Source organism: Tasmannia lanceolata, unplaced genomic scaffold, assembly GCF_043159265.1.
Source record: "Tasmannia lanceolata isolate RefF3 unplaced genomic scaffold, GAP_Taslan_0.1 ptg000007l, whole genome shotgun sequence".
Taxonomy (NCBI): Eukaryota; Viridiplantae; Streptophyta; class Magnoliopsida; order Canellales; family Winteraceae; genus Tasmannia; species Tasmannia lanceolata.
The window spans coordinates 14,977,343-14,990,517 of record NW_027518684.1 but is presented as its reverse complement, the minus strand read 5'-3'; the positions used below and the strand labels follow the sequence as shown (position 1 = coordinate 14,990,517).

The 13,175-nt window shown below is 40.8% G+C and overlaps 1 protein-coding gene across 6 annotated transcripts in view; it reads right to left on the bottom strand.

Moving 5' to 3' along the window:
- Positions 1-8,931, bottom strand: part of LOC143882051 (rhodanese-like domain-containing protein / PPIC-type PPIASE domain-containing protein) — a 49,612-nt gene extending 40,681 nt beyond the window's left edge. For 4 of the 6 annotated variants that reach the window (XM_077385436.1, XM_077385438.1, XM_077385437.1 and 1 more), the window contains exons 1-2: positions 8,622-8,930; positions 5,247-5,363 (exon numbers count right to left, since the gene is read on the bottom strand). In XM_077385436.1, the coding sequence (XP_077241551.1) occupies positions 5,247-5,363; positions 8,622-8,862 (358 nt within the window). In that variant the 5' untranslated portion in view covers positions 8,863-8,930. Of the gene's footprint in view, positions 1-5,246; positions 5,364-8,621 lie in introns of all 6 variants that reach the window. The other 2 variants (XM_077385439.1, XM_077385440.1) reach the window with 1 other exon arrangement.
- Positions 8,932-13,175: the final 4,244 nt, after the last annotated feature.

Below are 13,175 nucleotides of genomic sequence, written 5' to 3'. Positions count from 1 at the left end.
CGACATTCCCCTCACCAGAATATAATGCCGCAGTGTGCTCCCATACCTTTTTGGCAGTAGGGAGATCCATCATGGTGCTAGCAATGGCAGGGGTCATACTCTGCCATAGAAGTGTACGAACAAGAGCATCATCTACATCCCAATCATCAAAGGTAAGGTCAGTCTCAGGAGGGGGATCACGACGAATAATAGAAATCTTTCGTCGAGCCTTCAGATATGTCTCCACAGCAATCTTCCAAGTCAAATAGTTGGATCCATCAAGACGGGAAGTGGTAATCGGTGGGAATGACGCATCCACCGAAGACAAAGACGACGACGCAGCCTGACGCGACTGGGAACTAGTAGCCATAGCTGGAGTACGAATAGTAGGGTCCTCAATATGAGGGGTATCTTCCATAAGAGACCGGGAAGAAGACTGAAGAGGACCAACAACGAGCCAGTAGAGACAAGGATGAAGACTATAAGCAAGCTAATAGACCGCGGCTTCATGAGGACAACATATGCATAAGGTAGGCATGAGATAGCCTCACAACATAAAGACAAAGTCGAGACAACTCCGAGCCACAAACATCGCAATGATGTAAGTACAAATCCAGAACAACACCATGAAGATAGTGATCAAGCCGAACAAGAAAATCTAGGGCATAACTATGACCCAAAAGAAGAAGAAAAGATTATGATGGATCAGATTAGGGCAAGGAAGAGTGGGAAAAAGAGGGTACTGTAGCGATCTACTGTAACGGGTACTGTAGCGATTCACTGTAGCGGTGTACTGTAGCAATTTACTGTAGCGGTACTGTAGCAAAGAATGGAGGGGTTATGGTTAGGGTTAGGGATGGAGAAGATGGAGGTGGATGTTAGGGTTAGGGTTAGGGAAAAAAGAAGGAAAGAAAAGAAAAAAAAAATGGCCCTAGGCATCCATGCCGTAGAGCTCTGGTACCATGTTGAGAGAGGTAGAGAAAAGAGAGAAAGTAAAGAGTGAGAGAAAAGATTGAGTTAGGGTTCTCCCCCTCACTCATGTAATATAAATAATAAAGAGTGAAGTACAAAGAAAAGTATACCCTTGGGCATTACAATAAAGACCTAAATACCTGTTAACAAAGCAAATAACGAAGTTTCCTCTCAGCAACACCATTCTGTTGAGAGGTGTACGCACATGAAGACTGATATAGAATCTCATGTTGGGAGAGATAGGATTGAAAGCCATTAGTATCAGAAAAGTATTCTCTAGCATTGTCAGTACGAAGACATTTAATATTGCAATTATATTGATTCTTAATTTCATAATGAAATGTGCGAAAAGCAAAGAACACGTTAGATCAACTCTTCAGTAAATATAACCAGGTCATGCGTGAGGAGTCATCAATAAACACAATAAAATACCGAAAGCCAGTACTAGACGCGACCCTAGAGGGTCCCCATACATCAGAATGGACTAATTCAAATGGGCTAGGCACTCGACTAATGACCCGGGACGGAAACGACACACGACGGTGTTTCCCGAGTTCACAGGACTCGTACTGAAAACTAGAAAAAGGTCCGGGAACCAGAGAAGTCTGTTGCAGCCGCTGAAGTGAAGGATGCCTCAGGCGACAATGCCACTGAAATGTATCCACAGAGCTATGTAAGACAGTAGGCGGCCGGCAGTTAAGACGATAGAGTCCATCTACCTCACGACCCGTTCCAATCGTCTTCCCAGTCGAGAAATCCTGAAACAAGTAGTAAGATGGGAAAAATGAGACAGAACAGTGAAGAGATTTAGTAATTTGGCTAACTGAAAGTAAACTAAATGGTGATTTTGGTACACATAAAACAGAAGATAAGGTAAGAGCAGGATGAGGGGAGATATGACCAACACCAGTGATAGGTGTAGTGGACCCATCGGCAAGGGTGATAGATTAAGAGGGAGACGAGAAAGAGCGAAAGAATGAAGCTGAGAAGAGTTACCAGTCAGGTGGTTGGATGAGCCAGAGTCAATTATCCATGGCCCTGAGCTAGATAGAAGGGTAGTGGGTGAACTACCTGGCTGGGCGAAACTTGTAGAGGGAGGACGAGAACTGAGCCTCAAACGCTGGAACTCCTCATAATCGGCACGGGATAATGTATAGGCGGAATTCGCTGGTGCAGGAACAAAAGCAGAGGGAGCGGAATCTGAAGCAGAAGCAGTAGTAGCACCCATGTGAGCCGAGCGTGCCTGACAAAGCTTGGGATGCAGGGTATAGCAATGTTCAATATAATGTCCCTCGCGCTGACAAGGAGTGCAAAAAGAACGACCACGTCCATCACCAGAACGACCACCACCACGGCCGGCATGGCCACGACCAGAGGAGGCCCCACCACGAGGCGGACGAGTACTGCCATCATAGGTAGGAACAGATATCACTGGATCACCAGGAGAGCACTGCTGGACGCGGGAGTAAACCTCAGTAAGGGAAGGAATATCGCCAGAACCGATAATCTGCTGACGAAGATGCATGTACTCTGGACCCAAACTCTCAAGGTACTGCACAACACGGATCTGATCCCTCTGACGGACAGCCTCTGTGAGATCCGTGGTAAGCAGTATGTAAACATCAAGCTGCTGACATAGGCGAACAAAGTGATTGTAATGGGTGGCAAGAGGGAGATCACCACGGCGGAAACGCACCAACTCAGAATAGGTAGAGCAGATCCGACTAATGTTTGCCACGCCAGAATAAAGAAGAGTAACCTAATCCCAGATCCGTTTCGCAGTAGGCAGAAGCATCAGTGGCCCAGAGAGTTAAGGGGCCATACTCTACCACAGAAGGGTACAAACAAGAGCATCCTCCTGTTCCCATCGATCAAAGGTGGGATCCGTCGTAGGAGGAGGATCACGACGAATAACGTGGGCTTTCCCACGGGCAATAAGATACTTCTCGACGGCTGCTTTCCAAGTAACGTAGTTTGCCCCATCCAACTTAACAGTAGTGATCTGTGGGAATGATCCATCCACAAAGAGAGATGATGACGAAGAAGACGCCAAGGAGGGTGTCGGACGAACACCAGGAGCCACTCCTATGGAAAGATTGTCAAGCACCTCCTCCATAACAACAAGCAAGAAAGAAACAGACAATCCAAACTAAGACGAATAACAGTAGATAACTGAATAGGTGGGCAAACTAGGACACGCCAAGAAAGCTAGACGCGGCTCCAAGAATGATGGTTATCGACGAAGCTTGAAAAGAGGGAAGCCATGGGGCACATAGAGGAGCCACAAAGAGAAACAAGAATCAAAGTAGGATAGGAGATGAAGATCTAACATATAGTAAAAAAGATAAAAGAGTTTTAGGTTTTACCGAGGGATGAAAGGAAGAGGAATTTCCAGGAAAGTGAATTTGGGTGGGGGGGGGTTAGAAAATATTTGGGGGGTGCAAATCCTCGTTCTTGGAAAAAAATTTCCGGTCTGGGCAGAAAATATTTTCTGGGGAAATTTTGGGGGGTGCAAATCCACGTTCCTGGAAAAAAATTTCCGACCAGGAGTTGCGGGTGGCTGCAAGGGGGCGAGAAAGGAAAGAGAAGACGGTGGCGGGTGGGGGGCTGAGAGAAATGAATGAGTAGGAGTGATCTCCCCCTGACTCATATCTTTATACTAAAACATAAAGGAATGTACAAAGTCCTAAATGCCCTTAGGCAAGTTACATATTCCAACACTAGCCATAGATTATTGTAAAGTCCATCTAAGGCTGAGATTAATCCCAACACCCACAAGTCCTATCAGGACAGATAATTATATTGTAAGAATTCAAATTGGAGGTTGGTGTGAAATTAATAGTGATATTGTTTGGACCTTTAGAGTAAGATTAGGATTTGGAGGTTGGGGGGTACTCTTGATGGAATTGAGATTTTCTACTTGTTTAGAGGTTTCATTTCTTCATTCTTTAAGCGAGACAAATGCAAAAAGCAGATTTATTGGCTAGGAAACTGTCCAGGGATTTGTATAGGGCAATCCCTATCCCTTTTGTATTTTTGTCTCTTTCAAAAAAGTTTTGAATCATCAAGAAAAAAATATGGAGCTGCCGCTGCAAAGGAGAAAGTGCAGCATGGGCTGAGATGTTTGATTGGTTTGGTATTTGCTGGATGCTGCCAATAGCAGTTAAGGAGTTGTTGGAGATCTGGCAATGTAAACAATAGGGAAGTTTCGGGCGTATGGAATATTGATGCCTTTGGCTGTATTGTGGGGAATTTGAAATGAGAGGCACAATAGAACATTCAAGTTCAACAATAAGACCAGTTCAGAAAAATCAGTTGCAATGAAGATCAAAATATCACTCATCCATTGGGTGTTAAGTCGGAAAGAGGCTAAGAGTTACTCTCAAGAGATATTACTTATGAATTGGAAGGAGATATTACTTGGAGCGGGTCTGACAAAGGTCAAAACATGTAAGACAAGCCCTCCCCGAACCTTATTAAGCTCAAGTTTGATGGTTGCTCCCTTGGCAACCCCGGGCTGGCGGACATAGGAGAAGTCTTTAGAGATGCTGACAGTGGTATTCTTCTCATAGTTTCAAAACTCCCCCACACCATCGTTGACTCTCCCGAGTCAACTCCCTTTTACCTTGGCTGCATTCTTGTCCGTGTCTGCAATCCCCCCCCCCCCCCCCGTCAACTGAGTACTCAACCACGTCGTGCCAAGTCGACTAGGATTTGCTTTGGCCGTGTATTGACTCGCATCCGCATTTTAAAATGGTGATTCTTCTAATAATCTCAAATCCACTCGGATGAATGGATCTGAGGAAGGTGGAAGTTAGAGCACTTCTCATAGGCATACAATTGTCTAGGACAGAATTAGGAGGCAGATTAGGACACACACACACACACACATGCAGCTCAAAGAAGGTGGGGCTTAACGGCATAATTGTCTCTCCCTCTGTTCCGTAATTATGAGCATTGTCAATATTATCCATTGCAATACCAATTCAACAAGCACGATATAATCATTTTTTGTGAAGTCTAAAGAGTGAGTAATGACATTTGCGCTTTATAAGATAAGATTGATTTTCACAATGATGACATTTTCAGAAGCAGCAATATCATCATAAGTCTCAGCATACATATTTGCAACAGTAGATGTTTTTTAACATAATTATCATTGTTTCCCTTGAATCAAAAGTCAATTTAGGAAAATTTGAGAAACTGAACAAACACCTCATTTTTGAAAAAGAAAAACTGAGAGATGAATTTGGGATTTTTATTTCATTTGAACATCACCAATTGACCATACTAACCTCCTGAAATTCTCCGTTGAAGCTCCACCAGGAGCTTAAGGTTGTCTTCGCTCACAAGCAAGTGTTGTACCAATATTTCCTTACCCCCTCCTCCATTATTTCCAGTGCTAAATGAAGCTGTATATATGTAAAAGAAAAATAAAAGAAACAAAATTAACCATAAAGAACAGTAAAATCCTTCTCAAATTGCACAAGAAAATCAGGGAAAGTATAAAAGGAAAATGTTTTCCATTAGAAAAATCAGCAAGTCCTTTATGCTTCAACTCCTCCAAAAACGACTATTATATATATATATATATATATATATATATATATATATATATATATATATATATATATATAGAGAGAGAGAGAGAGAGAGAATAGTGTTCCTGCGCAGCTGCTCAGATAGCTTATTTGAGCAGCTGCTTCAAACACTCATGTGGCCCACATTTTTGGGGTGATCCAAAGCATTCATTTGAAAGGCCCTTCCATGGATAGGGTGTGTACCAAAAATCAGCCCTATAGGATCATCCTAACACAATCAAAGGTGGAGGGGAAAATGGACAGACACTGTTTCTGACCATTTTTTCCCTCCACAAATGGCAGGGTTAGGATGATCCTAAAGGGCTCATTTTTGGTACACACCGTATCCATGGAAGGGCCTTCCAAATGAATGCTTTGGATCACCCCAAAAATGTGGGGCCACATGAGTTTTTGAAGCAGTTGCTCAGATAAGCCATTTGAGCAGTTGCGCAGGAACACTTTTCTCATATATATATATATATTGAAAAACTAACCCAAACTCTTTAAATTTCATCGTCTCCATAAAATCACTGGAATAAAAAGGAAACTGCTGAAATTATGATGCAAATGCAACTTTTACTAAAGGTCCACGCTAGATTCCCAGCAAAAGAGAGCTGTTAGAAGGCCTAGTTATCTTTAACTAGTAGTTAGGTATTTTAGGAGTTTTACTTTTGTGGTTTTTTTTTAGTATTAAGGAGTTTTAATAAGAAAGGATCTGGGCCTTGTCAAAAAGAGATATATGAATGATTGGAAGAAGAGAAGGGGACTTTTGATTGATTAAAAATAAATCGTTGGTTTTGTGCAAAAGAAGCTTGAGATTATTCCTAGATTTGTTCTTATTATATGCTCGTGTTTGGATTTTTCAATTTCTTCGCTTTCCATTGCGATAGTTTAGTATCAGACTCAAATCAACTCAATTCAACTAAGCCTTTGTCCCAAACTAGTTGGGGTAGGCTAATGAATCCTTTAGAAAATTTTCATGAAGAAGGTGAAAGAATCTACGAAGCTAAAACTGACTAAATCTAATCCTGACACTAGTTGGGTTCGTCTATAGAGATCATTTTCTTCCATTCTCTCCTATCCAAGGTCATGTTCTCTATTATGTTCCTAGTCATCAAGTATTTCTTCACTGTTTCTACCCAAGTCTTTCCTCACTGTTTCTCTGTCATGTTCTCTGTTATGTTTCCTAGACATTAAGTTTGGTATAAGAGCATACGGTTAATCCTTGGCATTGGTCGTGAAGGGACGACTACCATGGCAAACAATTGTGGACACGGACGAGGTGTTCGTATGGAGGCTCTTCATCCGGATAGTCAAGTCAATGAAATCGAAGAATTAAGGAGACAAGTGCAACAACTCACGAAACGTTTAACACGTTTCGAAACTCTAAGCGCGATGACGACAGTCTCGTCTCGGAGGATGTCAATCATTTTTAGCATAGTGCTCCGCGCGGTGAGACGGGTGAAAGGGGAGTTCAAGATCGGACGGGTCCTTATCGGCCTTATTGTGATGTTGATGAGACTGTACACTGGAGTTTGAAGAGAAGATTCGACCATATGAGTTCATTGATTGGCTCAATGCAGTTTTTTTATTTTTTTATTTTTTGGTTGAATGGCAAAATAACTTTATTAAATAAGAGCGGGCGATGCCGTGACCAAGAAGGTCTATTACAAACAAGAAAAAACACAAGGAGAGAACCTACTAAAGACTTCTGACAAGGCATCTGAGAAGCCACTCAAGGTGGCCAAAAATCAAAAACCTCGAGGGATACCTTAGAGACACCCTCTCTAGACATACGATCGGCATCCCTATTGGCTGATCTCTTAACGTGGTTGAAGGAAATCGTTGATCGTTCTATTTTATCATGAATTTCATCAAACCAATGAGCAAATCTCCAAGGGACATGAAGACGTCCCTAGAGCCACTTCATTACATTAAAGGAGTCCCCTTCAACAACTACCCGATCTCTAAGGTTGATTGGCTCAACGCAGTTGAACTAGTTTTTCATGACAAAGAGGTGTTGGATCATCGCAAGGAGAAATTTGTGGCTATCAAATTGCAAAAGCATGCCTCGGCTTGGTGGGGAGAGTTAAAAATCCGTAGAGAAAGATTGGGAAAAGAGAAGATCAGTTCTTGGGAAAAGATGAAGAAGAAATTAAAGTTCTTTTCAAAAAACTACCTTCAAGACAACTACATAAAACTATATAATCTTCAGCAAGGAAATCAAACAGTGAATGACTACACGAAGGAATTTGATTTATTTACAATGTGTTGCGTAGTGACTGAGCCCTAAAGAACAAATTGTTGCACGCTATTTGGGAGGCTTACAAAAGGAGATTCAGGATGTGGTGATGCTACAACACTATTGGAGTTACAACAACATGTACAAGTTGGCCATTAATATCGAGAAGCAGCACTCAAGCGTCCGACGCTTTTTGATTCCGCGAACATGCACCAAGTGTCAACTAGAAAACCAAGCAATTTCAATCAGGTTGGGCCAAATCTTGGTTTTGTGCAAAAGAAGCTTGAGCTTCTTCTTGGATTTTTTCTCATTATATGCTTGTGTTTGGATTTTTCAATTTCTTTGTTTTCCACTGCGCTAAATTACCAACTAATATCCAATGCAACTACTAAAATTTCATATAAAAGAAATCCCCTCCCCATCACCAACCTCACAAGAAAAGAAGACTTCATCTCGAATTGATGCCCCTTAGACCATTCTAAAGAATAGAGCAAGGCCTTCTTCAGTCCTCAGCAAAATTAATGAAAAAGAACAACAAGAATGCAGGATGAAATGCATTTTACTCATATTACAAAGCATATAATTGTCAGCAAACAACCAAATAGCAAACACATCACGAACTTCTGATAGAAAAAAAAAAACAATTAGGCCACAGAATCATGAATAAAAGAAAACCCATTAGTCTTTTTCCTCTGTTAGAAAAACCCATTTGTCTTTTTCATTTGGTAGGCAAGCAAACCCATTTTTCATTAAAAGAAAATATTAACAGGTTTCAATACTCAATAACCCCCAAAAAGAGGGGGGGAAAAGGTAACAGAACAAATGGGTTAAAAAAAAGAATCACCAACCTGTTCCCTTATGCCTTGAATTTTCCACCATTGATGGACTCCATCTGAAACTTGGAGGAGGATGAGGAGGAGAAAATGAAATGGATAAGGAAGTACTGGAAAGAAAAAGTGGTGATGGATAAAAGGATGAGAACTTAGGAGGAGAAAAGGAAGAGAAAGTGAGTGAGGGAAATAGTGAGTAGTATTTAAGGCTGCATAAGGTTGGAGAGGTTACAGAGGGGAGACGGGAAGCTCTCCACATATTTTCTTCTTAGATTACAACGGCCAATTCATTGGCTTTGTTTTATGGACTTTTTAACACAAATTTCAACACAAGGTGGAGTTTTTAGGGGTGCAACTCGGATCGGGTTCAACCCGAAAATAGGTCGGGTCGGGTCGGGTTGTGGGTTTGGCAACCCGATCCGAGTGAAACCCTACATTTTAAATGATTTTTTTACATTTTTTAAGCTTAAAAACACGGGTCGGGTTCAGGTTGGAAAAAAGGGGTTACTTGGGTCAGGTTGGGTTGATACTTGTCGGGTTGGAAATGGGGTCAGGTAAGGTTGGCCTCAGCCCGACCTGACCCAACTTGACCTAGTACTTTTTTGACACAATCTAATAAGATTGTGTTAGCTAAATTTGGGACAAAAATTTATCTGGCGTATTAGGAAATCATTTTCTAGAGGGTCGTTCCAATTCATGAAAAAATTTCCTGAGTATAACTTTTATATGGTAAACTTTTTCAGTGAAAATTTTTCCTTTTTCAGTGAAAATTTTTCCTTTTTCACTGATCCATTGTACTCTGTAACATAAGATGTAAACCAAATAGAGTGACGCAATAACCACTAGTTTTACGGTGTAAAACTTAAAGTTCTCTACGTTATCTGAGAATTAAATCGATGGTCTAAGATGATATTTTGGGGTTGTGGTCTATCCCACGATGGGGACCACATAATGGATGGTCTAGATTGTGTTTATGGGTGAGGAGCATGGACGGTCTAGATTGTGCATTTGGGTATGTATATATCATCTCCAACGGAATATAAATATGAAAATCATTGGCTGACCCCATCTAATATTACAAGTGCCCCACAACAAATAAACATTATTAGAGTAGAAATCATAAGCAGAAAACTTAGAACCTCATTAAAAAAATAACAGTAACCAACAAGACCTACTCTCCAGAAATCTACTAATTCGGACAAATATATGGAGAACTCTGACTTCGAACCACAACAATAGCAGTAGGGGTGCAAGTTTAGGCCTGTGAGCCCTGACCTGTCCTGAGCCCGAACAGGGTCTGGGCTGGATTTTCCAACCCTAAGGGTGGGCTTGGGTTCATTTTTTAGGCCCTAACTCAGGGTCAGGTCGGGCTAAGGGTTGATACCTCGGGCCAACCCGACCCGGCCCTGTTTACACTTTACCCTGACCGATCCAACCCGACCATGTTTACACTTTACAGTCACAATGGGTCCAACCCGTGGTAATATAATGCGGCACTCCCACTACTTAATAGTGGGTCTGACTTTGATTGATCTAAACCGTTCATTTGATAGCCCTTGTCAAGATCTGAATTGTTGATTAATAATGTGGGCCCACTTGTGCTTATTTTTTGCTGGGAACAATTAAGATCTTGGCAAGGTCTAGGCTATCAAATGAACTGATATTAAATATTAATATTTACAAAAGATAAAACAAATGGGCCCTACATGGTTAATGAACTAAATCAACAGCTCTGTGAAGCCAGCCTAACGAACGAATATTAGATACTACTACTAGGGCACCCACTTTTGTGGGGTCCACTTGTTCAATGATATAAAAATCCGATCTCATTCAATTATTCTAAGTCTCTAATTTGTAGAGCCTTTCCTGATAAATCTGAACCGTTGATTTCAAATATATTTATTCCCCACATAACTGCCAAAACGCTGAACTGGAATAAGATGAGTCTGGGTACATGGCCTGACCCAATCAGGGCCGGGTCGGGCCGCTGGCCCGACCCCATCAGGGCCAATCAGGGCGGGCAAGGGCTGGGCCAAACCCTGCAGGGCGGGCATTGGGTTGAGGTTTTTTGGGGATTTTATCCGTTTAGGGGGTGGGGGAATATCATTTCCCTAAATTTTTGGGCAACGTTATAAATTAGCTATTTCGATTGCAAGAAAAACATTTCTGATGGAAAACATTTTCTTGGAATTGTTTTTTCTTTTCATGATTTAGAGGGAAGTGATATGATTATGGTTAATTTAGAGGGATAACATGATAAATAGAAGGTCCCTCTAAATAAAAATTGAATAGGGCTGGTTAAATATCTTGTTCGTGAGCAAAACAAGTACAAAATTTTACAAATATATTTCTTTCCAAACCTTTCCACAAAATTCTTGCAATCTAAAGGACCGTCTAGAAAAAATAAATTGAACTACTATGGTGATCAAGTCACTCTTTGTTTTATGTGTAATCATTGCAAAAGTAAGAAATTAGGAAAAAAAATATTTTCTTCCACAAAATTCTTGCAATCCAGATAGGGCCGTAGAAAAGAATTCCTCTCAATAGGATGATCCTGACCCTTCATTTTGTGGTCACAGCTTATCTATGGAGTGGCTAACAAATGATTGGTTTAGATCATCCAAATAGGTGAGCCAATTGTAGTTTTTTTGTGGCACTGATGAATTCGCTCCCTACAAGTCCCCATGCACCCCCTTTACTCTCGCTCTCTCTAAACCCGAACCTGAAGGGCCTAACAACTGAATGGTTTAGATCTTTGAACAAGTTAGGCTTGCTGTATTTTTTAAAACATATGGGCACCTACGTGGAGACACATATAAAGTGTATTAAAAAACATATACTTGGGCCTAGTGGTGTACTTTGTTCTAAGAGTTCGCCCCAGCATAAATAGGCCATGCCGATAAATCATCTCCACATGATTATCCTAGCCCTCTATCTGTAGACGGACGACATAATATATAAACCTCCATATGAAGCTAAGGATTTTTGGCCTTGCACACAAAAAAAGAGAACAAAGAAAGGTGGCTCTATACATAGACCACTAGCGCCCTACAGCCCACGCCGCACACGCGGACGGTTCGTCCCGCTGGTTTACCCATGGACCATGGCTAAAACCCATTGTGCAATAAAACAAAAAAGAGAAATGAATAAAGCTCTATATACCCCTCTCAACTTTTCTAAACTTCTAATGTGGGACAATTTTCCCCACCACACTTCCACACCCTTTTTCAACAAGCAACTTTTTCCAAAAGAGAAGTTTTTCCTTTCCAAAACACCTAGGGGCTGTTTGGATATGCGGATTTTAGAATCCAGGTTTTTAGTTGGGCAGTGATAAATCGAGAGGAGAGAGATAGACACGTGGGGGTCGATTTATCACTCCTCTTTTAGTTTGAAAACAGTGTAAAAGAGGGTATGAATCAAGCTGTTGGATGCTGTCCTGACAGCGTTTCTTGGATTTTAAGCAAGAAAATCAGGTTTCAAAAATCTCTCCTACATCCTATGTTTTCTAAAACCTGAAAATATGGGAGCATCTGCTACTCTCTTACTGATGAAAAGAAGGAAGAAAAGCCAAAAATGAGTAAAAAATGACGGCTGGACCTCTTCTTCTCGTCTCTAACCTTCTTTTACATTGTTTTCAAACTAAAAACCTGGATTCTAAAATCCGCGCATCCAAACGGCTCCTAGATTTTCACCAAAAATCAAGATTTTGAAAATCTAAAATATCTAACATCTACAAGTCTTGCTCATTGCCCTATGCTCCACCACAACCAAATAATTAATAACGCATCTTTAAGAAAGGTGACTATGAACAATGATCATGCAGAAAGCTTCATGGGAATCCATCAAATCAACAGGCTCAATTAACATGTGTGCAATGTGGGACCCAAATTTGACCAATAAGATCGCATCATTACATTAATAGAGCTTTAGGTGGTTGAACTCATAAAGTGAAGTTCTCAATTTTGACCCGTCTCAACTTTTTAATTCATAAAAATTTAGTCATGGAAGCATCTTCTAAGGCGCTAGACAAGTTTGATTCCAATACGCCTTGTTTGTTTTTAATTAGAAAATTACTGTCCAAAACTGATTATTGGAGTTGAAATTGTGTTGAGGCCTTGCTTGTTTTGAATTCTGGGAATCAATTGTGAGTCCAATAATCAATTTTTGGACTCAATCTATTCTTAAAAGCCAAAACGAAAGGGACCAATTTTTTTAGTCCAAAACCAATTTTGGACTTAAACTCAATTCTCAAAATCCAAAATGAACAGGCCTAAGACCCGGTTTGTTTTAGATTGTGAGAACCGATTTTGAGTCCAAAGCTGATTATTGGACTCAAAATTAAAAGTAATTAATTCTGAGTCGAATAATCAGTATTGGACTCACAATAGTTTCTCATAATCCAAAACAAACAGGGCTTTGCATGAATCATGTTCCCACATAGCAAGTAATAATCTCAAGACCGTTTGAGAATTCTTCTACGAGAAGAAAAATAAAATGCCTAAAATCTCCATGACTGTCTATTTCCTAGTAGAAGTCTTCTCAAGCTACCAACTAAGTTCTAGAACTTCCATT